This window comes from Peromyscus eremicus, chromosome 23 (assembly GCF_949786415.1).
Source record: "Peromyscus eremicus chromosome 23, PerEre_H2_v1, whole genome shotgun sequence".
Classification (NCBI taxonomy): Eukaryota; Metazoa; Chordata; class Mammalia; order Rodentia; family Cricetidae; genus Peromyscus; species Peromyscus eremicus.
The window spans coordinates 13,226,975-13,250,620 of NC_081438.1; the positions used below are offsets into that span (position 1 = coordinate 13,226,975).

Consider the following 23,646-nt stretch of genomic DNA (forward strand, 5'->3'; position numbering starts at 1 on the left):
TCCCCGCGCCCACCTCCGGTCTGGGCAGTTTGGAAACAGTTTGGGAGGCCCCGGGGGCGCACGCCGTGGAGTGCCCGGTAGCTGGAAGGGTAGCCCCAGCCGCGGGAGGTAGAGACCGAGGAGACCCCCTTCTCCTCCCCCCCCCCCGCCAGCCAAGCCCCCCACCTCAGTCCCAGCAGAATAAATAAATTAAAAGGCCTTCCCCCCGGGGAAGGGGGGGGGGAGGCAGTGTGGGAGCGCGCGAGTGAGGGGTGGGGGGCCGCTGGGGCCCGGGGCTTTGGCGGTGCAGCTGCCGCCGCCGGGAGAGTGCCTGGGGAAGCGGCGAGGAAGGCGAGGGGAGGAGGAAGAGGAGGAGGAGGAGGAAGAGGAGGAGGGTGAGCGCTCGGGTCGGGCTCCTTAGCGGTGTATTGTGGGATGTGCGGCTACTGGGAGCCGAGCCTCCGCCGCCAGCCGCCTCCCGGGCAGCAGCAGCAGCAGCAGCAGCAGCGGCGGCGGCGGCGGCGGCAGCAGCAGCAGCAGCAGCGGCAGCAAGGGCAGCGGCAGCCCGGGGCCCGGCAGCCGCTAAGGCGGCGTCCCCCCCATCCCGGCCCCCGGTCCGGCCGCCCCGGCCTCGGCTCCCGCGGGGGACACCATGTACTGGCTGGCGGCGCAGGGAGGCCGGCGCCCGGCGGGGATGTAAGCACGGCTGGGGAGGGAGAGAGGCCGAGGCTACAACAGCCGGGCGGCCCGAGCCCCCGGCCCCCGCCCCGGCGGGCGACGCCAGGCCTGCCGCGCGCCCCGAGCCCGAGCCGGGCCGAGCGCCACGCCGGGCAGCCGGCAGCACCATGGGCCGGAGCCCGCGTCCTCCGTGCGCCCCGGACCGCGCCAGCCCGCAGCGGGGGCCCCGGGCAGCCCCTCGCTGGCAGCCGGAGACGGTGGCCGAGCGGGCGGGCGCGTAAATTTCTCCGGAAAGGGTTTATTCTCTCGCTCCATTCTTATTTTTTTTTTTTTCCTACGGGGGAGGGGGGGGGGAGAAAGAGCCAGCGAGACAAGCTTTCGGGGCGCGCTGGTAAGGTGGGAGGGGGTGGGGGCCAGCCGATTGGATTCTTTGGCGAATGTGTAGAAGCGGCGGAGAGGGACAACAACTTGATGGTTTTCAGGTTGGGTTAACGGCATGGAGAACAGTCACCCCCACCACCACCACCAGCAGCCCCCGCCGCAGCCCGGCCCGTCGGGCGAGAGGAGGAACCACCATTGGAGAAGTTACAAGTTGATGATTGACCCGGCGCTGAAAAAGGGGCACCATAAACTGTACCGCTACGATGGGCAGCATTTCAGCCTGGCGGTGAGTGGCCGACGCGCCTTCCCGCCACCCCCACCCATCTCCGGTGGAGCCCCCAGACAGAGGCGAATGGAAGGGAGACCCCTCTCCCAGCCACCTGGCCAACTGTCAGCCAGGGCTCCCCCCCCTCAGCCTGGAGTGGGACTGGTGCCTGGAGAGGGGGGGATCTATCTGCCCCTGCCCCTGGGGAGGGTGCCAGCCTTCCATGCTGAGCCCCCCTGTCCCTGCCCACAGATGTCCAGCAACCGCCCGGTGGAAATCGTGGAAGATCCCCGGGTGGTCGGAATCTGGACCAAAACCAAGGAGCTGGAGCTGTCGGTGCCCAAATTCAAGGTAAGACCCCTCCTCTCGGTCTTTTGGTCCCTCCCCCCTTCCCCGAGTTCGAAAATAACGCCAGTCCTGACCAAGCCCAGCCGGATTCTGAGTTCCCGCCGTCCAGGACTGGGAAGTTTTGGCGGGGAGGGGGAGAGTGGTGTCCCCTCCCGGCCACTGTAAACAAAATAACACTGGGAGAAATTGTAACGAGGGCGCTGATACAGTCTCCTGTTGGCGGAGCCGGGGGGCTCTGGGTCCCCACCTGGGTCCTGTGCGCCCAGGGGCCTGGTTCAGGGACCCGCCCCCTTTCCCATCCCTTTGGGTTTTAAGGGGACAACTTCCTAGACCAGGGGGTCGTCCCGGAACCAGCAGCAAGGACAGGAGGCCAGAATAGGGGGTGGGGAAGGAGAAACTGTTTCTTTTTCCCCTTTCCTTTAGAACCCAGAGGACTTCCAGGTTCCAAACGATTTAATCCTCCGCTTCCCAGGCCCGCCCGCATGCTTTTTTTCTTTTTTCAAAAAAAAAAAAAAAAAAAATTCACCCTTTATTGTTTTTTAACCGCTGGGCAAGTGAGAGGAGTGTCGTGTTTTCTCTTTGGTTTTAATGTTTTCCAAACTCCCTTCCCCCGCGGCCCCTGCCAGATCGATGAGTTCTACGTGGGCCCTGTGCCTCCAAAGCAGGTGACATTTGCCAAGCTGAATGACAACATCCGCGAAAACTTCCTAAGGGACATGTGCAAAAAGTATGGGGAGGTGGAAGAGGTGGAGATTTTGTATAACCCGAAGACCAAGAAACACCTGGGTATTGCCAAGGTGGTCTTTGCCACGGTCAGGGGCGCCAAGGAGGCGGTCCAGCACCTGCATAGTACTTCTGTCATGGGCAACATTATCCACGTGGAGCTGGACACCAAAGGTTAGTACAGGCCTGTAGGCCGCCCATGGGGGAGGAGATGGAAGGCCACCTGTCAGCCTGACCCCCCTTCCTTTGAAATCTCCTCCTCCCTTCAGAGTTAGGAGAACCTTCCTACTGTCCCCTCTTCCTTGGGATTCCCCCACCCCCGCCCCATCACCTTATTTATTTTTTGTCCCCTCCGGAGGGCAAAGTCACATGGAGCCAAATGTGTTGTCTGTTGCTAGGAGACAGGCTATAATTTACCAAATGTGCCAGTCCTTGGCCACGGCACCCTTAGGGACCACCCAGAGGTTTCCCTACCTATGACAGCCCCGTGGGCCCCCTCTCCCTGAGCCCCAGTGGCCTGGGGTTAGACAGCCCCTAGTGTTACTGCCTGCGTTCGGGGAGAAGGAAGTATTTGTTTATTTGTTAGGGGGCAGAGGAAGAACCATGTGCCTTTAAATTCGTAAAAGTCATTCCTTCAGGATCTAGGGTGCTATGCCCCCCTCCCCCTAGCCCCTGTCCCTCCCGGTGCCCCTTCCTTGAACCAATCTGAGCCGTGGAGTGTTTCATTGATAATGTTCTGATAGCGCTGATAGTGGATCTTGGGGGCGGGCTGCTCTGGGTGCTCAAGGGTTGACACTTGTCTTCCCTCCTCTCTCTCTTAAAGAGACCGCAGCACCTTGGTGTGCTGAGCCGGGCTGGGGAGCCACACCTCCTACCTCCAGGGTTTGCTGGCTCTCCCCTCAGCCTCAGTCCTGGCTCAAGACTCAGGTAGAAAGCCCTGGCAAAGACTCTAGAGAGCCTTCCCCCTAAATTTGTTTGCCTGTGTCTTTTCTGAGAGATTCCTTCCGATCTGAAGGGAAGTACAGGGTGCTCTGGAACCAGAGAGTCCCTAGTCCCGTGGTCCTAAGGTTAAGTCCAGAGTTGTGGGGGTGTGGGAGGCGGTGGCAGACCGGTGAACCCTGCCTGAGAGGATTTAGGACCAGCTCCAGGAGTGTTTTGTACACAGGTTTGTGAGTACCTGAGCACAGCAAAGGCAAGAGAGGAAAACTTAATCTGTTTTGTTTTGCTTTCCGTGATGGCTATGTGGTGGCCACATCTGTAAGATGTTGTGTTGCAAACGTCTCTGGGTGTTGCAAAGGATTGTCGTAGTTCTGAGTGAATTCGGTTAGCCGGCTTGCAGAGCCTGGGTGGGGGGCCTAGTCGTATGTCAGAAGCTTGTTATGTTTGTCCGATCTACAGCTCTCTTGCTCTCCTTTTTCCCATTTCCTCACTCTCTAATAAAGCTCGTGTGTGTGTGTGTGTGTGTGTGTGTGTGTGTGTGTGTGTGTGTGTGTGGTGTGTGTGTATGTGTGAACAGGCTTTTAAATCTACTCCCCGTTCTTACAATAAGCTGAAGTCTAATTTCCCCCAAGACTGAAGCGTGCAGTCCCCTCCCCCATCACCTGCCCACATCTTAAAGAGCACCTAAGTCTTACCACAATTTCATTTCTGGAAAAAAAAAAAAAAAACCAAAAAACACCAACCCTCAGATACTACCACCTAAGTTTGAGATTGTATTTCGAGAAAGAGACCAGCAAAGTGTAAAGTGTAGCTCAAGGAATGTACCTCCTTTGCATATGTAAGCAACCACCTCTAAGGCTATAAATACCAATGATCTGGGGCCTGGTTGGTAAAAAATCTTTCTCTGATGGGTAGGGAGTTAAACTTAGGGCTCACTGGGACCATGTGGGCCCCAGGTAGTCCCCCAGGCAGACCTGGGGCCCTCTGGAGGCTTCAGCTGGTGAAAAGCACTGTGCAGTTGATTCACAGGAATATGTGTGTTTGACCAACTTTGCTGGTCTTCTGGCCCCAGATAGTTGACAGTCATCTGTGTGTGTCACCTGACTTCCTCTGTCCTTGCTATGAGCACTATTGCTTGGTGAAAGACTGAATTGTGGGGAGATGGGGGGTTATAATGGCTCTTTGGGAACTATGGTCTAGGTAATGAAAAGGACTTTGCACCGAGGATGGCATTTTTGGGTTTTGGGGAGTCTCTACTCAATAAGGTGTTAACCTTAGAGTCTCAGGGTCAGAACAACCAGGGTTGTAGCTTTGTTGGACAGATGAGAATCTTGAATGAAGTACAAGAGAGGGTAGGAACCTAAGCAAGGGGACATGCAGTGTCCCCAAGCTTGTGGTCTCAGGCACAGGGGACCCATGAAGATGCTAATAAGCAAGTTGGAATCCCCATGGGTTATGTCTCCTGTTGGAGCCTCCATGGAATACCCCTCTCCCCTGCCTGTTACAGGGGAAACTCGCATGCGCTTCTATGATCTGTTGGTCACCGGCCGGTACACCCCCCAGACCCTCCCGGTGGGTGAGCTGGATGCTGTTTCTCCAATTGTGAACGAGACCCTGCAGGTAGGCTTATCATGGTTGCTTCTCTGGCTCAGCACCTCTGGCTTTAGAGGCCTGAGTACACCTGTAGGTGTCGGGTCTAAAAACCCTGTTTTCCCAAGATCTGCTACAACATGTCTCCCCTGGGGTTGGTTCTGCTCTCTGTAGCGTTCAGTCCACAGGGAGTCCTTCTTCCCATTCTACCCTGCACCTACACTGGGATTCCCACAGACCTGGGGTTGCTTTTCCATATGAATGTCAAACCATTGCTGTGTTCCGGTCTTAGCGTCTGGTGTCTGGCTTCCCTGTACTCCTGTCTCCAGGAAGCAGAGTTCAGAGCCTCTTCCAGAACAGACTGCCTCTTTCTCAGCCCCCCTGCCTACCAGGACACTCACTTGGCCAATTCCAGTCAGCCACAGTTTCAGCCTGCTCTGGGGACCCCTCAGAGGGTTATTAAAGTCTGTTTACCTGCCAGGCAGGAGGCACTCGTCCTATGTCACGCTGTTTAAATCTCTAGAACTTTTCAGGACAGTCCATCAAGCCCAAGACCACAGTTTTTGGTTACACCTCTGTCCCAACGCCCTTTATGTCAGATAGCCTGAGGTGGGAAGGAAATGCCAGCTTTTACCAGGCTGACAGGGTCTTCTCTTTCTGCCTGGGGGATTAGAGAAAGCCCTCAAAGTGTCCAGAGGGTAAACATCTATACCTAGGGAGAGAGAAAAACTTAAGAGCTTCCTAACACTTCTTTCCTTCTGCTGGAAAGTCGTGGGCTCCAAGCTCCCCAGCAGCCAGAGTTTTAGTGGGAGAACGCTGTATTTCCTTGCATGGATCTGCCCTCCCTCCACTCCTGGACTTCTTTTCTTTCTCTTTCTAGCTGTCAGATGCTCTGAAGCGCCTCAAGGATGGCAGCCTATCGGCAGGCTGTGGCTCTGGCTCCTCCTCTGTCACCCCCAATAGCGGCGGGACCCCCTTCTCCCAGGACACGGCTTACTCCAGCTGCCGCCTGGACACGCCCAACTCCTACGGACAAGGCACCCCGCTCACGCCTCGCCTGGGCACCCCTTTCTCCCAAGATTCCAGCTATTCCAGTCGCCAGCCCACGCCCTCCTACCTCTTCAGCCAGGACCCCACGGCGACCTTCAAGGCTCGGCGGCATGAGAGCAAGTTCACCGACGCCTACAACCGCCGCCACGAGCACCATTACGTCCACAATTCGGCTGTGGCTGCCGTGGCTGGAGCCACAACTACTTTCCGAGGCTCCTCAGACCTTCCCTTTGGCAGCGGCGGCGGAGGCAGCGGCGGCCCCCCCTTCAAGACCCAGTCACAGGATTCGGCCTCCTTTGCCCACACTCCACCTCCTGCCCAAGCAGCCCCTGCACCGGGATTCAAGTCAGCTTTCTCTCCGTATCAGACTCCAGCACCCCCGTTCCCCCCGCCCCCTGAGGAGCCCGCTGCCGCTGCCGCCACCGCAGCCTTTGGGACCCGTGACAGCGGGGAGTTCCGGAGGGCACCTGCACCCCCACCCCTCCCACCTTCTGAACCTCCAGCCAAGGAGAAGCCAGGCACCCCTCCTGGTCCCCCGCCCCCTGACCACAACAGCATGGAGCTGGGTGGTAGGCCGACCTTCGGCTGGAGTCCTGAGCCCTGTGACAGCCCGGGCACCCCGACTCTGGAGTCATCTCCTGCAGGGCCGGAGAAGCCCCACGACAGCCTGGACTCCCGCATCGAGATGCTGTTGAAAGAGCAGCGCACCAAGCTGCCCTTCCTGCGTGAGCAGGACTCGGACACTGAGCTGCAGATGGAGGGCAGTCCCATCTCCTCCTCCTCCTCCCAGCTCTCCCCCCTCACCCACTTCGGCACTAACTCGCAGCCTGGCTTCCGTGGTCCCTCACCGCCCTCCTCCCGGCCCTCCAGCACGGGTCTAGAGGACATCAGCCCAACGCCACTGCCTGATTCTGATGAGGATGATGACCTGGGCCTGGGCCTGGGGCCTCGGCCCCCCCCTGAGCCGGGCCCCCCAGACCCTATGGGTCTTGTAGGCCAGACAGCTGAGGCGGCTTTGGACCTGGCAGGAGACAGGACCCCGACCTCAGAGAGGATGGATGAGGTACCACCACCATGTCTGTTCTGTCTGTCTTGTCTGTGTTCCACTCCTTGATACATTTCACTAGCTAAGACACGGGGGGCGCAATGGGACCAGGGGACAGTTCTGCTGTCCTCGATTGGACGTAGAGCCCAGACTCTTCAACGTGGTTGAGTTGGAGTTGGAGCGGAGTTTTCGGAGACCTGAAGGAGTGTGAGCTGTGGTCACCGTTCCAGGTCCATTTTCTGTTAGTGGCTTAGGAGTGATATCAGTCCTGTTGCTCAGGAGTATTGGAGGCTGGCCAGGGTGCCGTGTGGAGCTGGCCCAGCAAGCAAGCGCTCACGGAATCTAGTGCTCTGAGGCGATGAGGAAGCATGCATGCAAGTGGTGTAGTCGGCTTCCTTTTCCTTCCGCTTCAGACGTTCAGAGGGAAGGCGGTCAGAGGGAAGGCGTTCAGGTTAGCTTTGGAGAGGGAACATAGTGTAAATCAGGCATAATTTCCCCTCGCCCTCCCTCTTCACTCCCATCTCGTTACTCAGACCACCAATATCAGAAGTTTCGTTCGGAGCTGGGAAGGTGAAGGTGCTAATGTCCAGGTCTTGGGGGGGGAGAGGAGAGAAGGGTTATGTCATCCCCCTGGTTTCCACTCACTCCTCACCATGGGTCAGGCCCCTGGCATCACTGGGTCCAGCAGGCATTGAACAAGTAGAAGCTGCGATACAGCCCCTCTGCCCCTGTGGGCACAGAGATGAGGTTCTCCCTCCCCTGGCCCCTGGCATTAAGCCCCTCTGGCTGCCTGGAAAGGAACAGAGAACTTTGGCTGTCCGGGGGGCCACAGGTGGCAGAGGCTCCTGGGAGCCTGCCAGCAGTTCTGGGGATGTGGTTTCTGGCTTCAAGGGTCCAGGCAGAGGGAGGTGACAGGTGTACTAGAACTAGCGGGGCTGTGGGCCCTCCCCCATCCCTTCTAGGCAGCCTAGGTTTGGCGGATGTTTATCATGCCAGCCACCTGGTCCAGGGCTCAGGAGCTCAGGGGTAGCTCGAGGGAATGGGCCTCTCCCCCCCACCCCCACGCTCACTCCCTGGGTGTAGGAGGAGAAGAGGAAACTGAGGCCGGAGTCTGGGGCGCCCCAGGATAGAAGCCCAGGGATGCTTTGGAAGTAGAGCTGAGCACCAGGCCAGCCCTCTGGCGCCCCCTGCTGGCCGCCGGGAGAGCAGTACTAGGTTCTGTGTCTGGTAGTGTATGGTGTCTGTTTATGATAAAAAAAAGAGCTCTGCCTGCACCAGGCTGAGGTTGAGGCGAGCCTGGAGGGGACCGGTGGGGAGGGACGGGAAAGGCAGAGGCTGGTGATTAAAAAAAGCACAAACGTTCCAGCCCCAGGGCCTTAGCGGCCTTGTCGCATTGCCTACGTGACCTAGAGGAAGGCATGTGCCCCTTCTAGGCTCAGTTTCATCATCTGTTGAGTGGGTCAATAAGAGGCCCGGCTTCACCATCGCCATGGAAACAGTGGCGTTGCCTGGGAAGTCCAAGCGTCCTTCACCTAGCCCTACAGGAACTGCAGCCAGCTGGTTCCTACCCGCTGTGCCCAGGGAGGGGGGGCGGGCAGAGCCAGAGCTCGCCTGGTGCTCCTGTGATTGGCTGACTGGAGCGGCCTGGGTTAACCCTCTGTGCGCTGCGCCACAGTGCTAGGTGCTGTCCAGAGCTGACGGTGGGGCATCTGTCCTGTCTCTTCTTGCTGAGCTTGCCTGGCCCTCCCTCATACGGGTACCCGAGAGTGAGTGAGTGAGTGTAGAGGCGTGGGGGATGAGAGACCAGATGCTCCTTCCCCCACCGATGTCCCCTCGGAGACCCTCCCCACCAGGTGGTGTGACCTCTGACCTCACAGCGCCCTCTCAGCCTTCCAGAGTACTTGCTGTCTGTCCAGCCTGGTTTTCTTACCGGTTTCACCCCGGGTAGGGACTGACCCACACTCAGGGTCTGGTGTGGGACTGGAACTCATCTTGCCTTACCTTACCTCCTGTTCCCAGCTCCAGCTGTACCAAAGGAGCTCAGTGCCTCTCTCCAGTTCCCAGCCTCTGACGCTAATGTCAAAGTAAAGAGCCCTCCTCACTGTGGCGCTTTTTTTTTTTTTTTTTTTTTTTTTTTGGCCCAAGTTGACCTTGACTTCTACCCCCCTCCACCTCCTCATGTTCTGACAGCAGCTCTTCATGGGGCAGGCGTCTGGAGCATGTGTCCCAGCCCTGGTTCTCACTGTCAGCTGTGGCTCTCTGGTTCACTTCCTCATCTGTCAAAAGGGACCCACGTGGAGCCCCACTGTGAGGTTTCCGTGGGAGGTTTCCCTGCAGTTAAAGAACCAGACCATTGACATCTGTCGCTCGCAGCCACTTGCCAGCCCTTGCTAAGACCCCAGGAGAGAGACCTAAGTGAAAAGAGCATGAGCAAAGATTAAAAAGGTTCAGGCCAGGCGGTGGTGGCGCACGCCTTTAATCCCAGCACTTGGGAGGCAGAGGCAGGCGGATCTCTGTGAGTTAGAGGCCAGCCTGGTCTACAAGGCGAGTTCCAGGAAAGGCGCAAAGCTACACAGGGAAACCCTGTCTTGTAAAACCAAAAATAAAAGGTTCAGTGGGAGCATGCTTGCCCAGCTCTAGGGCTGTGCGGAGCACCTACCTAGCATGCTCAAGGCTCTGGGCTCAGTCCCTAGCACTTCAAAACAAGCAAACCCAAATCCCCTATGAGTCGAAAGGCTGCTGCTGCCCTCAGCCACCCAGCCAGCACTTGTCACCTTTTGTACCAGGCCCTGCCGGGCCACAGAGAGGACCACTGGCTGACTGAGGCCAGGTTGGGGAGCCACTTCCTGTTTGAAATCCAGGCTGTGCCTCTTATTGGTTGTGTGGCCTCAGGGAAGTTGCTTCAGCCTTTCCTGTGTCCGCATTTCCTCATTGGTAAAAGTGGGGATCAGAAACCTACTTTGCAAGGGTTGTTCTAAGAACTACCTAATGGATGTAAATTTTCCTGGCGTGTGGGAAATGCTACACCATTGTTAACTTTTAACTTTCCTGTGTCTGTCTGTGTTCTCTCTCAGTTTAAGGAGTGTTGTCCCATGTGTCTCGTCCCATCTCCCCCTCCCCGCCCCCACTTTCCATTTCTCCACGATACACTATTGGTCTAGTTATGCTTCGACTCCACCGTTTACAAGTTCCGCTCCATACAAAGCAAGACTGGTGTCTGTCTTCACCACTTTCCCGTTCTCAACGCCTGGAACAGTGCCTGGCACACGGGTGCTGAACAGATGTTTGTTGAATGAATGTCTGTTTGGATGCCCCTTATACAAAAGGGGAAAGTATGGTTTGTTTTTTTTTGGGGGGGGGGTTGTTGATTGGTTTGCACAAGGCCCTGTCCCGCAGCTGGGAATCGCTAGTGCTGATCCCAAGTCCCCAGCTTCCTGGTGCTTGGAAAGTGCTTGTGAGCTTCTCACCCTCGCTGCTCTCTTCCAGGGCCAGCAGTCCTCAGGAGAGGACATGGAAATCTCAGATGACGAGATGCCCTCGGCCCCCATCACCAGCGCTGACTGCCCCAAGCCCATGGTGGTGACCCCAGGGGCGGGGGCCGTGGCGGCCCCCAACGTGCTGGCGCCAAACCTGCCCCTACCCCCGCCCCCTGGTTTCCCTCCACTGCCCCCGCCCCCGCCGCCCCCACCCCCACAGCCTGGCTTCCCCATGCCCCCACCTCTGCCTCCTCCCCCGCCCCCGCCCCCGCCGTCCCATCCCGCAGTGACAGTGCCCCCGCCACCCTTGCCAGCGCCACCGGGCGTCCCCCCGCCACCCATCCTGCCTCCCCTGCCCCCCTTCCCGCCGGGACTGTTTCCTGTGATGCAGGTGGACATGAGCCACGTACTGGGTGGCCAGTGGGGTGGCATGCCCATGTCCTTCCAGATGCAAACACAGATGCTAAGCCGGCTGATGACAGGCCAGGGTGCCTGCCCCTACCCGCCCTTCATGGCCGCCGCGGCCGCCGCCGCCTCGGCTGGCCTGCAGTTTGTCAACCTGCCCCCTTACCGGAGTCCCTTCTCGCTGAGCAACAGCGGCCCAGGCCGTGGGCAGCACTGGCCGCCCCTGCCCAAGTTCGACCCCTCCGTGCCGCCGCCGGGCTACGTGCCCCGCCAGGAGGACCCGCACAAGGCCACGGTGGATGGGGTCCTGCTGGTGGTCCTCAAGGAGCTCAAGGCCATCATGAAGCGAGATCTCAACCGCAAGATGGTGGAGGTGGTGGCCTTCCGGGCCTTCGACGAGTGGTGGGACAAGAAGGAGCGGATGGCCAAGGTATGTGGGTGGATGGGCAGGGAGCATCCTAGAGCCACAAGAGGCGGCGGGGCAAGGACCAGACTAGGTATCCCTTTCTCCCCACGTGTGTTACCGGATGCGTGGTTGGTTGCCTCGGCCCCCAGGCCCCCAGCATGAGGCTCCTTTACACGGCTTACTGAGCAGCCTGGACCCGTGCATGGCTGGCTGTGTGCAGCTCCTTCCATTGAAATAAGAGAAGGTAAAATGAAAGTCCAAATCCATCCCAGTTCCTCATTTGCCCATGCCGAGTTTCAGGAGCTCAGTGGCTTCCTGTCCAGCGGCTGCCCGCTCAGGTGGCCACACAGCCTAGGCCCCTGGGACCTGACTCGCCTTCCCTTTCCCATCTGAGGTCTTTGGCGCAAAGTCTGACCTTGTGGGGACTTTTACTTTTTTTTTTCTTTTTTTAAACTATTATTATAAATGTATGTATTTATTTTACATCTACTTTTCCTGGAGGGCTTGCCTATCCAGACCCTCAGAAGTGATCCCTAACTGCCTTATCTCTACTTCAGAGAGAAAGTTCTCTCGAGTTCTTTTTCTTTAAGAGGAGGAGTCTCAGCCTGTGGTCCAGGCTCAAGGATGTTCCTGCTTCTTTGCCCTTAAGCTGCAATGAATATTTTGAAATCCTCTCAGTTAGGCTACGAATAGTGGCGCACACCTTTAATCCCAGCACTGGGGAGGCAGAGGCAGGCGGATCTCTGTGAGTTCAAGGCCAGCCTGGTCTACAGAGTGAGTTCCAGGAAAGGCACCAAAACTACACAGAGAAACCCTGTCTCAAACAAACAAAAAAGAGTTTGCGGCTAGCCTGGTCTACATAGTAAGACCCTTGTCTCAAAAAAGCAAATAATATTAATAATGGTAATAATAATTACAAGAAAAACCTTCACTCTGGTCCCCTCTGCTCCTCACCCCGACCCCAGAGGGAAGGAGGCCACCGGTCCATTTTGCTGTCCCTACACTACACTTTAGGGAACTCCTGTGACTAGGAACCTGCTCTTTGCTCTCTGGGTAAGCGAGTCCTGTCACGGCCGCTTCTCATCCATATTATGGGGTCATAAACCAGAAAGAAGCTCTACCACACAGTTCTTTATAGTTCGCTTGGCTTGTGTTGTCCCCCAGGGATGAGTAACAGTCACAGCTAACTAAAGCTGTGCCATCAATAACTTAAAAGTGTCCGTGCCCCGAAGACAGCTCATTTTGTCCAATTCTCGTGCCGTCCGTTGAAGCCCGTATTTCAGAGCCTTGAGTGGCCACCTGTGGGCAAACAGTGAAGGAACCTCTTTGCAGACATGTTCTGTATTTTTTGCTTTTTTTTTGCTGTTGTTTTTGAGACAAGGTTTCACTGTGTTGCCCTGGCTGTCTGGGACTTGCTCTGCAGCCCAGGCTAGCCTCCAACTCAGATCCACCTGCTTCTTTTTTTTTTTGGTTTTTCGAGACAGGGTTTCTCTGTGTAGCTTTGCGCCTCTCCTGGAACTCACTTGGTAGCCCAGGCTGGCCTCGAACTCACAGAGATCCTCCTGGCTCTGCCTCCCGAGTGCTGGGATTAAAGGCGTGCGCCACCACCGCCCGGCTAGATCCACCTGCTTCTACCTAGCTTTAGAGGCATGCAATACTTCACCTGGCCTTCATGAGTGTTGTAGAGAGGCTTGTTTTTTATTAAAGCTGAATCTGGTTTAGGTTTAAATAAAATACTTATTGAAGCCAGGTGGTGCACACCTTTCATTTCAGCCCTCAGGAGACAGAGGCAGGTGGATCTCTCTGAGTTCAAGGCCAGCCTGGGCTACATAGCAATTTCCAGGACACCCAGGGCTACATAGAGAGACCCTGTCTCAAAAAAGCAAAAGCAGCCAAAACAAAACAAAACCATCAGGGTCTCTAATGCAGGCTAACCTCAAATGCCCTATGTAACAGAGAATGATTTTGAATTTAGGATTTTCCTGCTTCCACCTCTGGGTATTGGGATTACAAGTATGCCCCACCACACCCCGATTAGCAGATGCTGAGAATGCTAGGCAAGCACTCCTCCAGCTGAGCTCCATCCCCAGCTCCCAATAAATTCTTCAAGCTGTTGATGGTGTCTGAGCCAGATGTGAAGCATACCTGTAATCCTGGCATGAGGGAGGCGGGGTCGAGGATATCAGGAGTTTAGGGCCAGCCTCAGCTACACAGCTCCATGCTATCCTCTAAAATAACAAAAGCAGGGGTTAGAGAGATGTCTCAACAGTGAAAAGCACGGGCAGCTCTTGTAGAAATCAGTTCCCAGCACCTACATAGTAGTAGGATTACTGATCTGTAAATCCAGTCCTGGGGATCTGACTCCCTCCTCCCGTCTCCCCAGGCACCAGACATACACAAAGACAAAAAGCACCCATACGCATAAAATACAACCACATTTAAAAGAAATTATATAACAAATTCAGAAGATCGGTAACTTGGGTCTGGTTTCATGCTTTATGTTTATTTGACGTTATTGTGAGATAGGGTCTCAGGTAAGCCAGGCTGGCCTCAAAACTTGCTATGAAGGTAAACAGAGTTGGCTTTAAGTGTTCCCAAGTGGTAAGGATAGCAAGTGTGTGCCACCACACCCAGCCCTCACCTGTTGTTTGTTTATTGGTACTGTTTGATGTGTGTGGGGGTGTTTGGTCTGTATCCATGCAAGTGAAGCGGGTGTCTGCCTGATGGCCACCAAGGATGGCATCGGAGGCCCTGGAACTAGAGTTACAGGTGGTTGTGAGCCGCCACATGGGTGCTGGGAATGGGACCCAGGTCCTCTGCAAAGACAGGCATTGCCCTTAACAAACCACTGAGCCATCTCTCTGGTCCCCTTCCCTCCGTCCCTTTTTTTTTTTTTTTGGTTTTTCGAGACAGGGTTTCTCTGTGTAGTTTTGGTGCCTGTCCTGGATCTCGCTCTGTAGGCCAGGCTGGCCTCGAACTCACAGAGATCCGCCTGGCTCTACCTCCAAGTGGCTGGGATTTAAAGGTGTGCGCCACCACTGCCAGCACTAGTTCAAGAAATAAAATTGATCCCAAGTAATTTCTGAATGGGAACCCCTAACGCTCCATCCCTCCTCTTATGGGTATATCGAGTCAGCTGCTTAAACACTGTGGACTATTTGTAATATGCAGGACCTACAGGGCACAGGGAATTAAAACATAGTAAAGTAAAGGTTCATTGAGTGTGGACCTTGGTCCATGTGATAGTGGTGCAGACGTGACCTTAGGGCACACAGTCTCACCTCCCACATGTGGTGACTGCTACTCCAAGAACTTGGGCTATAAGTAGTGCATTGCTAGGGAGACCGTGATGGAGGGGCATTGCAGGGTTCTGGAACCCCAGGAAGGCAGTGCAGTGTGGCCAGGTGTGTGGGAGGAAAGTGTACCGTGACCTGGGGCTACCTGCAGGGGTTGACCGCAGTGCCTCTGATTGTGGTCACTGTTCCCTTCTCTCCCATCCTAGGCCTCGCTGACGCCCGTGAAGTCCGGCGAGCACAAGGATGAGGATAGGCCAAAGCCTAAAGACCGAATCGCCTCGTGTCTGCTGGAGTCGTGGGGCAAGGGCGAAGGCCTGGGTTACGAGGGCCTGGGCCTTGGCATTGGACTGCGAGGCGCCATCCGCCTGCCCTCCTTCAAGGTCAAGAGGAAGGAGCCGCCAGACACAGCCTCCTCTGGTGACCAGAAGCGGCTGCGGCCCTCAACGTCGGTGGACGAGGATGACGAAGGTTTGTGCTCTCGGCTGCTGGCCGACCGTCCGTCCCTCTTCTTCTTCTTATTCTTCTTCCCATCTCCGAGTCTCAGCTCTGACTCCTGCTGTTCCCACAGAGTCGGAACGGGAGCGTGACCGGGACATGACCGATGCCCCCTGCGAACTCGCCAAGCGAGACCCCAAAAGCGTGGGCGTGCGGCGCCGGCCAGCGCGGCCCCTGGAGCTGGACAGTGGTGGGGAAGAGGATGAGAAGGAGTCCTTGTCCGTGTCCTCCTCTTCATCAGCGTCCTCATCCTCGGGATCTTCCTCCACCTCGCCCTCATCCTCGGCCTCAGACAAGGAGGAGGAGGAGCAGGAAAGCACTGAGGAGGAAGAGGAGGAAGCAGAGGAGGAGGAAGAGGAGGAAGAAGGCCCCAGGAGCCATATATCCTCACCCTCACCCTCATCCTCGTCCACCTCTGATAAGGTTTGGCTCAGGGAGATTCCTGGGTGCCGCTGGGTGGGGAGACATGGACCTTCAGCTCACCTCTGACCCTCTGACCCTGTACCCTTTGACCCCTGTGCCCCAGGATGATGATGACAGTGACGACCAGATTGATTCTGATAACGATGACCAAGACATAGCCCTGTCAGAGGCGAGTGAGAAGGACAATGGAGACTCTGAGGAAGGTAAGCAGGGAGGTGGGCAGCCTGCCCCAAGCCCGTCCTCCAAGGGTAGAGGTGGAGTTATCAGTTACTGATACTCTGGGACCGATATTAGGGCGTGCGTTTGTTTGTTTGTTTTGTTTTTTTGAGACAGGGTTTCTCTGTGTAGTTTTGGAGCCTGTCCTGGCTCTCGCTCTGTAGACCAGGCTGGCCTCGAACTCAGAGAGATCCACCTGGCTCTGCCTCCCAAGTGCTGGGATTGAAGCTGTACGCCACCGTCCCCCAGCAATATTAGTGCTTTTGGGAAGTGTATTCATTAAAGCACGTACCTCGTGTGTTAGGATCCCAGCTACATCGAATGGCAGAATGGACAAGTCCATAGACCCAGAACATAGATCAGTGGGTTCTTAAGGCTGGGGGCGAGGGGGTTAGGAAGAAAGTGGGTGCTTCCGAAGCGGGTGGCATCTGACTGTGGCAATGGCAGCCCTTGGGAACTAAGCGGAGGTGGTGGCCGTCACATTGGGAACGAACATACTGAGCGGTGCTGGGATTGTTCGCTTCAAAGGGAAGAGTGTTACGTTCATTTCACTGTGCTCTTTTTATATTGAGGACTGGCTCCTCCCCTTCAGTGTCTGAGGGCTGTGTTCAGGAGGCATCCCGTTCAAGGTCTTCGCGGGGTGGGAGGGGGGGGGGAATATCTGGCACGGGGCAGGGAGGGGCCGTGAAATAACCCTCCCAACCTGTGTCCCTCACCCAGAGGAGACAGAGAGCATCGCCACCTCGAAGGCAGTAGCTGAGTCGTCATCCAGTGAAAGTTCTGAGTCTTCCGAGTATGAATCCAGTTCGGAGTCGTCTTCATCCTCATCTTCATCCTCAGAGGATGAAGAGGACATGGCCGAACCTGGGGAGGAAGAGGAAGAGGAGGAGGAAAAGGAGACCGCAATGGCCACGGCGATGGTGGTGGCAATGGCCGATGAGAACATGCCTCCGGCAGGTGGCCAGGACTTTGAGCAAGAGAGGGCAGAAGTGCCTCTGGGCCCAGGAGCCCCCATGGCGGAGTCCTTGGGCACGGAAGAGGAAGTGGACATTGAGGCTGCGGACGAAGTCCCCAAGATGCAGACTCCCATGCTGGAGGAGCCTCCCTTGCCCGTGGGTGCTCAGGAGCTGGAAGGGAGCAAAGAGCCCCCGGAAGAGCCAGTCCCAAACACACAAGAGGACATGTTGCTGTCTCCAGAGCTCCCTGCCAGGGAGACAGAGGCACAGCTCCCATCACCTCCTGAACACTGTCCAGGTAATCCTGTAGCCTCCAGGGTGAGAGTTGGGCGGGGCATGAGGCAGAAAGCTGGGTAGTGTCTTTGCCAATGGAACCAGCGCAGGTCCTCTGGAAGGGCCTCAGCAGACTCCCCTGGGTCACTGCTGGGCTCACTATTCAATAACAAGATTCCCGCCGGGCCAGCGCTTAGGAGGCTGAGGCAGGTGGATCTCTGTGAGTTCTAGGACAGCCAGAACTACATAGTGAGACCCTGTCTTGAACACCCCACCCCCTGCCAAAAAAAACCAAAAAACAAAAAACCCTTCCCCAAGGGTTATTCCTCAGTCTGTGTGTCCCTGAGGTGCCCCCATACACACACTCAGTGGAAACCTGTGATCGGTTTAGTGGCAGGTGAGTAGGGCAGCCTGTGGGTACCAGGTCAGGTGAGGAGACAGTGTGTTCTGCACCCTCCACCACCTTGACAGAGTGGGGCAAAGCATGTGAAAAGCTCGTTGCTGGGGCCTTGGTGTGGGCATGCCGGGCAGTGGCAGAGATGGTTTCTCTGAACTTGAGCTGCTAGACACAGTGTTGCTACTGAGCTCCTGGGACTCGGTACTCTTACTTAATTATAATTCGTGTTAACGTCTCAGAATATTTAACCTAGCCGCACCTGGTTAGTATGTCCCTTTTTGAAATCCAGGAGAGGAAACTGTTGCTATTGTTTTAATGTATCTCATTTTACTGGGTCCAGACCACAGTGAACTGTGAACAAACAGTACCTCAGTAAGAAGGTTCTTTTGGTCCCCGGCACTGTCTTAGGCATTGCCAATACAATGGTGGATCAAATGGGTGGAGATGTCTGCCCTCCTGAAGCACGGATTTTTTAGGTCAGAGTGACAGGTTGCATCATGTGCACGAGAAAAATGCACAAGAGAGTAGAGATAATAAATGCCAGGAGAATATAAAGACGGACCAGTTCGGCGCAGATGAGACTTGAGTGTTGTTCCACCATGGAGCGGGTTTTCTTGGGCTGTAGGAACGAGGGAGTGTCTTGTTTTCTACAGTGCTGGGGGAAACGCTGGCGCTGTTCCTCCTGACACTTAGGAAGCCCCTTCTAGGTGCCTGACCCTGGGCTGGTTCCCGAGATGCCTTGCGTGGTTTAACTGGGTAGTTAGTGTCTGTATGTGATGCGCCTAGCAGGATAGTAAGAGTATAATCAGGCTTGGAGAGATGCTCCAATCAAGTAACAATGCCCCGGTTTTTGCCCTACCTCTCTACAGAGGAAGACCTGGAAGCGGAGCCTGAGCCTCTTCCCATGCTCTCCTTGCCCCTGCAGCCACCATTGCCGCCCCCTCGGTCGCTCCGGCCACCCAGCCCACCACCCGAGCCCGAAACCCCGGAGCCCCCCAAACCTCCCATCCCCCTGGAACCTCCCCCCGAGGACCAGCCTCCGCGTACTCCGGGTCTCTGTGGCACCCTGGCCAAGTCACAGAGCACAGAGACGGTGCCAGCCACCCCAGGCGGGGAGCCCCCACTGTCGGGGGGCAGCAGTGGCCTGTCCCTGAGCTCGCCGCAGGTGCCTGGCAGCCCCTTCTCCTATCCGTCCCCGTCCCCGGGCTTGAGCAGCGGGGGCCTCCCGCGGACGCCTGGCCGGGACTTCACCTTCACGCCCACGTTCCCGGAGCCCAGCGGACCCTTGCTTCTCCCCGTCTGTCCCCTGCCAGCCGGTCGACGCGACGAGCGCTCTGGCCCCCTGGCCTCCCCGGTGCTCCTGGAGACCGGCCTGCCTCTCCCACTGTCCCTGCCTCTGCCCTTGCCTCTGACATTGCCCGTCCCCGTCCCCGTCCCGGTCCCCGTCCTAAGGGCCCAGCCCCGGCCCCCGACCCAGCTGCCACCCCTGCTCCCTGCCTCCCTGGCCCCGTGCCCACCCCCCATGAAGAGGAAGCCCGGCCGGCCCCGGCGATCCCCGCCGTCTATGCTGTCCTTGGATGGACCTTTGGTCCGGCCACCACCAGGGCCCGCCCTCGGGAGGGACCTGCTGCTCCTGTCAGGCCAGCCCCAGGCCCCCATCTTCCCCGGCGCACATGACCCTCGGGCCGTGACTTTGGACTTCCGGAACACGGGGCTCCCGGCCCCCCCGCCGCCCCTCCCGCCCCAGCCCCCTCCGCCCCCGCCCCCGCCCCCCGTGGAGCCCACCAAGCTGCCCTTCAAGGAGCTGGACAACCAGTGGCCGTCGGAGGCCATCCCCCCGGGACCTCGCCGCGGCGATGAAGTCACCGAGGAGTACATGGACCTGGCCAAGGCGCGCGGAGGACCGTGGCGGCGGCCGCCCAAGAAGCGCCACGAGGACCTGGTGGCCTCATCGGCCTCCCCCGAGCCCTCGCCGCCCCAGCCCCTGTTCCGGCCCCGCTCAGAGTTTGAGGAGATGACCATCCTGTATGACATCTGGAACGGTGGCATTGACGAGGAGGACATCCGCTTCCTGTGCGTCACCTACGAGCGCCTCTTGCAGCAGGACAACGGCATGGACTGGCTGAACGATACGCTCTGGGTCTACCATCCCTATATCCTGCCAGACGTGGGGCCCACATCCTTCAGAAGCAGGAGTCCCCCCCCCCAGGCAATCCCAGTACCAGGGAGGCAGTAGTACAGTCACTGTCGCCTATCAGGTGGCGGTCAGGCCCGGCCTGTCTCACTCCCAGAGGCAGCAGAGTGAGTCTCAGGACCAAACGTAGGTTGAGGATTGTAGAACTCGATAATTGTAGAGGATACCGGCCTGGGCTCCCTCAGCCTTTCTCTGCCTGGCTTGCATTGAATCCCAAGCGGCCCAGTGAGTGGTCCCATCTTTCACGGGAAGAAACTGAGGCTCAGAGAGGCTAAGTGACCTGCCCAAAGTCACACAGCTACCAGGCGGCAGCGCTGAGGTTTGAAGACAAAGCTGGCTGTGGAAGCCAGGTCTTTGCTGTGAGGGCTGGCCCGAAGCCAGTTTGTCCCCATGCCACTGTAAGAACAGACCTGTCATGATTCCCCGGTCTCTGCACTGATTTGATCATTTGCTGCCTCAAGAACTCTGCTAGAGTTCTCTGAATGTATTTAACTATCCATAGATGCCTCGTTACCCCTATTTTCAGGTGAGAAACGGGCAGCAGGTAGTAATAAACATGGCCAGTGGAGCTAGCAGAGGTGGTACTGAAGCGGGTGGTGGACCCGGGCATCGTTGCCCCAAGAGGTGGGTCTGAGGCTGGGGAAGCCAGACAGAGGGATCAGGAGGGAGGACCTCTGAGAATGTTCTTGTTGTGGCCCTTGACCCCCACCCACCCACCAGCCTCTCGTCAGCAAAGAAGAAGAAACGAGACGATGGCATCCGCGAGCACGTGACAGGCTGTGCCCGAAGCGAGGGCTTCTACACCATCGACAAGAAAGACAAGCTGAGATACCTCAACAGCAGCCGCGCCAGCACCGACGAGCCCCCCATGGATACCCAGGTACCGTGAGGAGGGCCTGGATGAGCCGGGGCTCAGCGTCACGAAGGAGCATTCCCAGAGGAGGGTCCGGGCAGGGGCTCAGACAGCATCCTTCCATCCCACAGTTGGGCTGTGGGAGGTAAAAGGCTCAGCAGTTCTAGAATAGTCTGGTTACATAGGTAGACTCTGTCTGAGAATTCAAAACAAAGCAAACAAATACTGCTTTTTATTCTGTGGATCGTGGAGAGCCCCAGATGGTTCTAACCTTGGACATACATGCATTTCCAAAAAGTTGCCTTTTCCCCCCTTTTTTATTCGGTATATACCTATTGAGTACCTCTTATGTACTAGTCATTGCTGAGAAGCAGCATCAGTGGACAGAACCAAGTTTTTTGTTTTTTGTTTTTGTTTTTTTTGCCTCATGGTGTGGGATGAACATTCACGTGAACAAAAATAATCATGAGCAAATGCCATGGATAAGAGGGCGGGCTGGCCAGTCCGAGGGCCGGAGAAGGTCATGTTGGATCTGAGGGAGGAGGAGGGAGGAAGCCACCTACAATGTCGGAAGTGACCCCTGAGAACAGGAAAGGGTTTCCGTCAGGCAGGGAGAGGCTCAGCTGTGAGAGAAAGAAAAAGCATTTCAAAATGCTGATAGGAGCCTGGCAGCACTCGGGAGGCAGAGGCAGGAGGATCTCTGAGTTCGAGGCCAGCCTGGTCTACAGAGCGAGATCCAGGTCAGCCAGGGCTACGCAGAGAGAAACCCTGTCTTGAAAAACCATTGACGAGATGGAAAGTCAGAGATGCTCAGAGCCAGGCAGCGTGGACGACAGAGCCGGGGAGGCCGTGATGGGGCCGAGTCTGTCCCCTTTCTGATCGGTCACCCCGTTTTGTCAGCAGGGTATGAGCATCCCGGCGCAGCCCCACGCCTCCACTCGGGCGGGCTCAGAGCGGCGATCTGAGCAACGGCGTCTACTGTCCTCCTTCACTGGCAGCTGTGACAGCGACCTGCTCAAGTTCAACCAGCTCAAGGTGAGGCTAGACCTTCTCTGGGGCCAGCCGAGTCAGCCGTGGGATCCGAAAGCGAAAGCGTACTCACCCAACCCCCCCCCCCCCCCCCCCCCCCCCCCGTCCTTCCCTCCCCCAGTTTCGGAAGAAGAAGCTCAAATTCTGTAAGAGCCACATTCACGACTGGGGCCTGTTTGCTATGGAGCCCATTGCTGCTGATGAGATGGTCATCGAATATGTGGGCCAGAACATCCGCCAGGTAGGTGCCGCCCCCGGGGGACTGGCGAGGGGTGGCGGGGCCGCGGAGCAGGCCCAGTCTCATGTTTGTTTGTTTGTTTTGCGGCCAGGTGATTGCGGACATGAGGGAGAAACGGTATGAAGACGAAGGCATCGGAAGCAGCTACATGTTCAGGGTCGACCACGACACCATCATCGACGCCACCAAGTGCGGCAACTTTGCACGCTTCATAAACCACAGCTGCAATGTGAGTGTCCGGTGAGGGGCCGAGATGACCCCCACCTCTGTACCAGGGACCCAGGCGCTCCTAGGCACAACAATCGTGATGTTCAGCGTCCTTTCCAGGCCCCAGCTGGGCCAAAGGTGACAGGGAGGGAGGGGATAAGAAGCCTGGACAAGGCGCTTTCGTCCTGACCTCAGTTGTTGCTTCTATACAATGGGCGCAGTGGGAATTCTAGAGTCAGGTGAAAGACTGAAAGCGTGTAAGAGGTGGGCTGAGGGCCAGGTGTGGTGGCTCACACCTTTAAACCCAGCACTCGGGAAGCCGAGGCAGGTGGGTTTCTGTGAGTTCGAGGCCAGCCTGGTCTAGGAAGTGAGTTCTGTGAATTCTGGGCCAGCCAGGACTACACAAGTGGGACCCGATCTCATTAGTTGGTAGATTGGTTGCCTTGCAAGCACAGAGACCGGAGTTCGTTCCCCAGAACCCACGTTAAAAGGTTTGGTGTAGGCCGGGCAGCGGTGGTGGCGCACGCCTTTAATCTCAGCACTCAGGGGAGGCAGAGCCAGACGGATCTCTGTGAGTTCGAGGCCAGCCTGGACTACAGAGTGAGTTCCAGGAAAGGCGCAAAGCTACACAGAGAAATCCTGTCTCGAAAAACCAAAAAAAAAAAAAAAAAAAAAAGGTTTGGTGTAATCCCAGTGCTGGGGAGGTGGAGACGGAATTCCTAGAACTCACTGGTCAGCCGGCATAGCTAATTGGGTGAGCTCCAGACTAGTGGGAAACTACCTCGGCTCCCCAGGTGAGCGAGGACGAGTTAACCGTGCCTGGTGGCTAAGAACCGATTGTAAGTCCTCTGCAGGGGTCGTAAGTGTTCTTAACCACCGGGCCAGCTCTCTAGCCCTTCACCATTTTTATTTAATGTCAGGCATGGGAGGCGCTAACTGGAGAGCTGAGCCTGGAGCAGATGACCAGAGTCAGGCTCAGTTGGGTTTGGGTAGTTGGATGGTAAGGACTGGGTAGGGTCCTGGTCCCTGGCTCACCACATTATCGCTTCCCCCCTGCAGCCCAACTGCTACGCCAAGGTGATCACGGTGGAGTCGCAGAAGAAGATCGTCATCTACTCCAAGCAGCACATCAACGTCAACGAGGAGATCACGTACGACTACAAGTTCCCTATTGAGGACGTCAAGATCCCCTGCCTCTGTGGCTCCGAGAACTGCCGGGGGACCCTCAACTAGTCCCCAGGTGCCAAAGGCCAAGGATGTCAGCTGTAGCCCGGGAGGACCCTCGCCCTGGGCCAGGCTCCACCTCCCACCCATTTCAGGTGCTGTCCCTTTCCCCCCCAGCAGCCACGCTAGGGCCTGGCGCCCCCCCCCTTTACCCCCCAACACTACCCCAGGACCCACCCGCAGCCCCAGCCCCGCAGCGGGAAAGGGCTTCTCTGTCTCACCCGTGTCTTTCCGTTTTAAAGATGCTCTTTGCAGGCTTTCTACCATCATCTGTATCTAGCTTCCCATCGTCCCATCCCCCACCTCACCCCCCATCCTCCTCGTCTTCTCTCTCGCTGTCTTCGGCCTCTTTCCAGTGAATGCTGCTCTGTTGCGATGTCCTCTCTTTACTTTTCTTCCTTGTCCTAAGAAAAGACATTTTAACCGTTGAAAATGTGAAGGCAGAATCAGAGGAGGAACCCCGTGGGGGCCTGGAGGCCGGCCTCAGTGAAACTGTGTGTGGGCCCAGGGTCCAGGCTGACTCCGGCCCAGGTGCTGCAGGAGGAGGGGGCTCCATCGGT

General features: G+C 56.9%; 1 protein-coding gene across 1 annotated transcript; it reads left to right on the forward strand.

The window, feature by feature from the left end:
• The first annotated feature begins 1,083 nt into the window (after positions 1-1,083).
• On the forward strand, positions 1,084-23,213 carry Setd1b (SET domain containing 1B, histone lysine methyltransferase). Its single transcript, XM_059249477.1, has 16 exons — positions 1,084-1,324; positions 1,556-1,654; positions 2,278-2,548; positions 4,821-4,933; positions 5,784-7,016; positions 10,485-11,309; positions 14,788-15,049; positions 15,150-15,499; positions 15,603-15,702; positions 16,436-16,969; positions 18,211-19,494; positions 20,249-20,415; positions 21,292-21,423; positions 21,539-21,658; positions 21,747-21,884; positions 22,922-23,213. The coding sequence occupies exons 1-16, from the start codon at positions 1,154-1,156 to the stop codon at positions 23,093-23,095; spliced, it is 5,973 nt and encodes a 1,990-aa protein (XP_059105460.1). The 5' UTR covers positions 1,084-1,153; the 3' UTR covers positions 23,096-23,213.
• The last annotated feature ends 433 nt before the right edge of the window (positions 23,214-23,646 follow it).

Coding starts and splice junctions, on each gene's coding strand:
- Setd1b (XM_059249477.1), top strand. CDS start 1,154: ATGGAGAACAGTCACCCCCACCACCACCACCAGCAGCCCCCGCCGCAG. Junction 20,416..21,291: donor AGCCCCCCATGGATACCCAG/GTACCGTGAGGA, acceptor TTTTGTCAGCAG/GGTATGAGCATCCCGGCGCA. Junction 21,659..21,746: donor TGGGCCAGAACATCCGCCAG/GTAGGTGCCGCC, acceptor TTTTGCGGCCAG/GTGATTGCGGACATGAGGGA.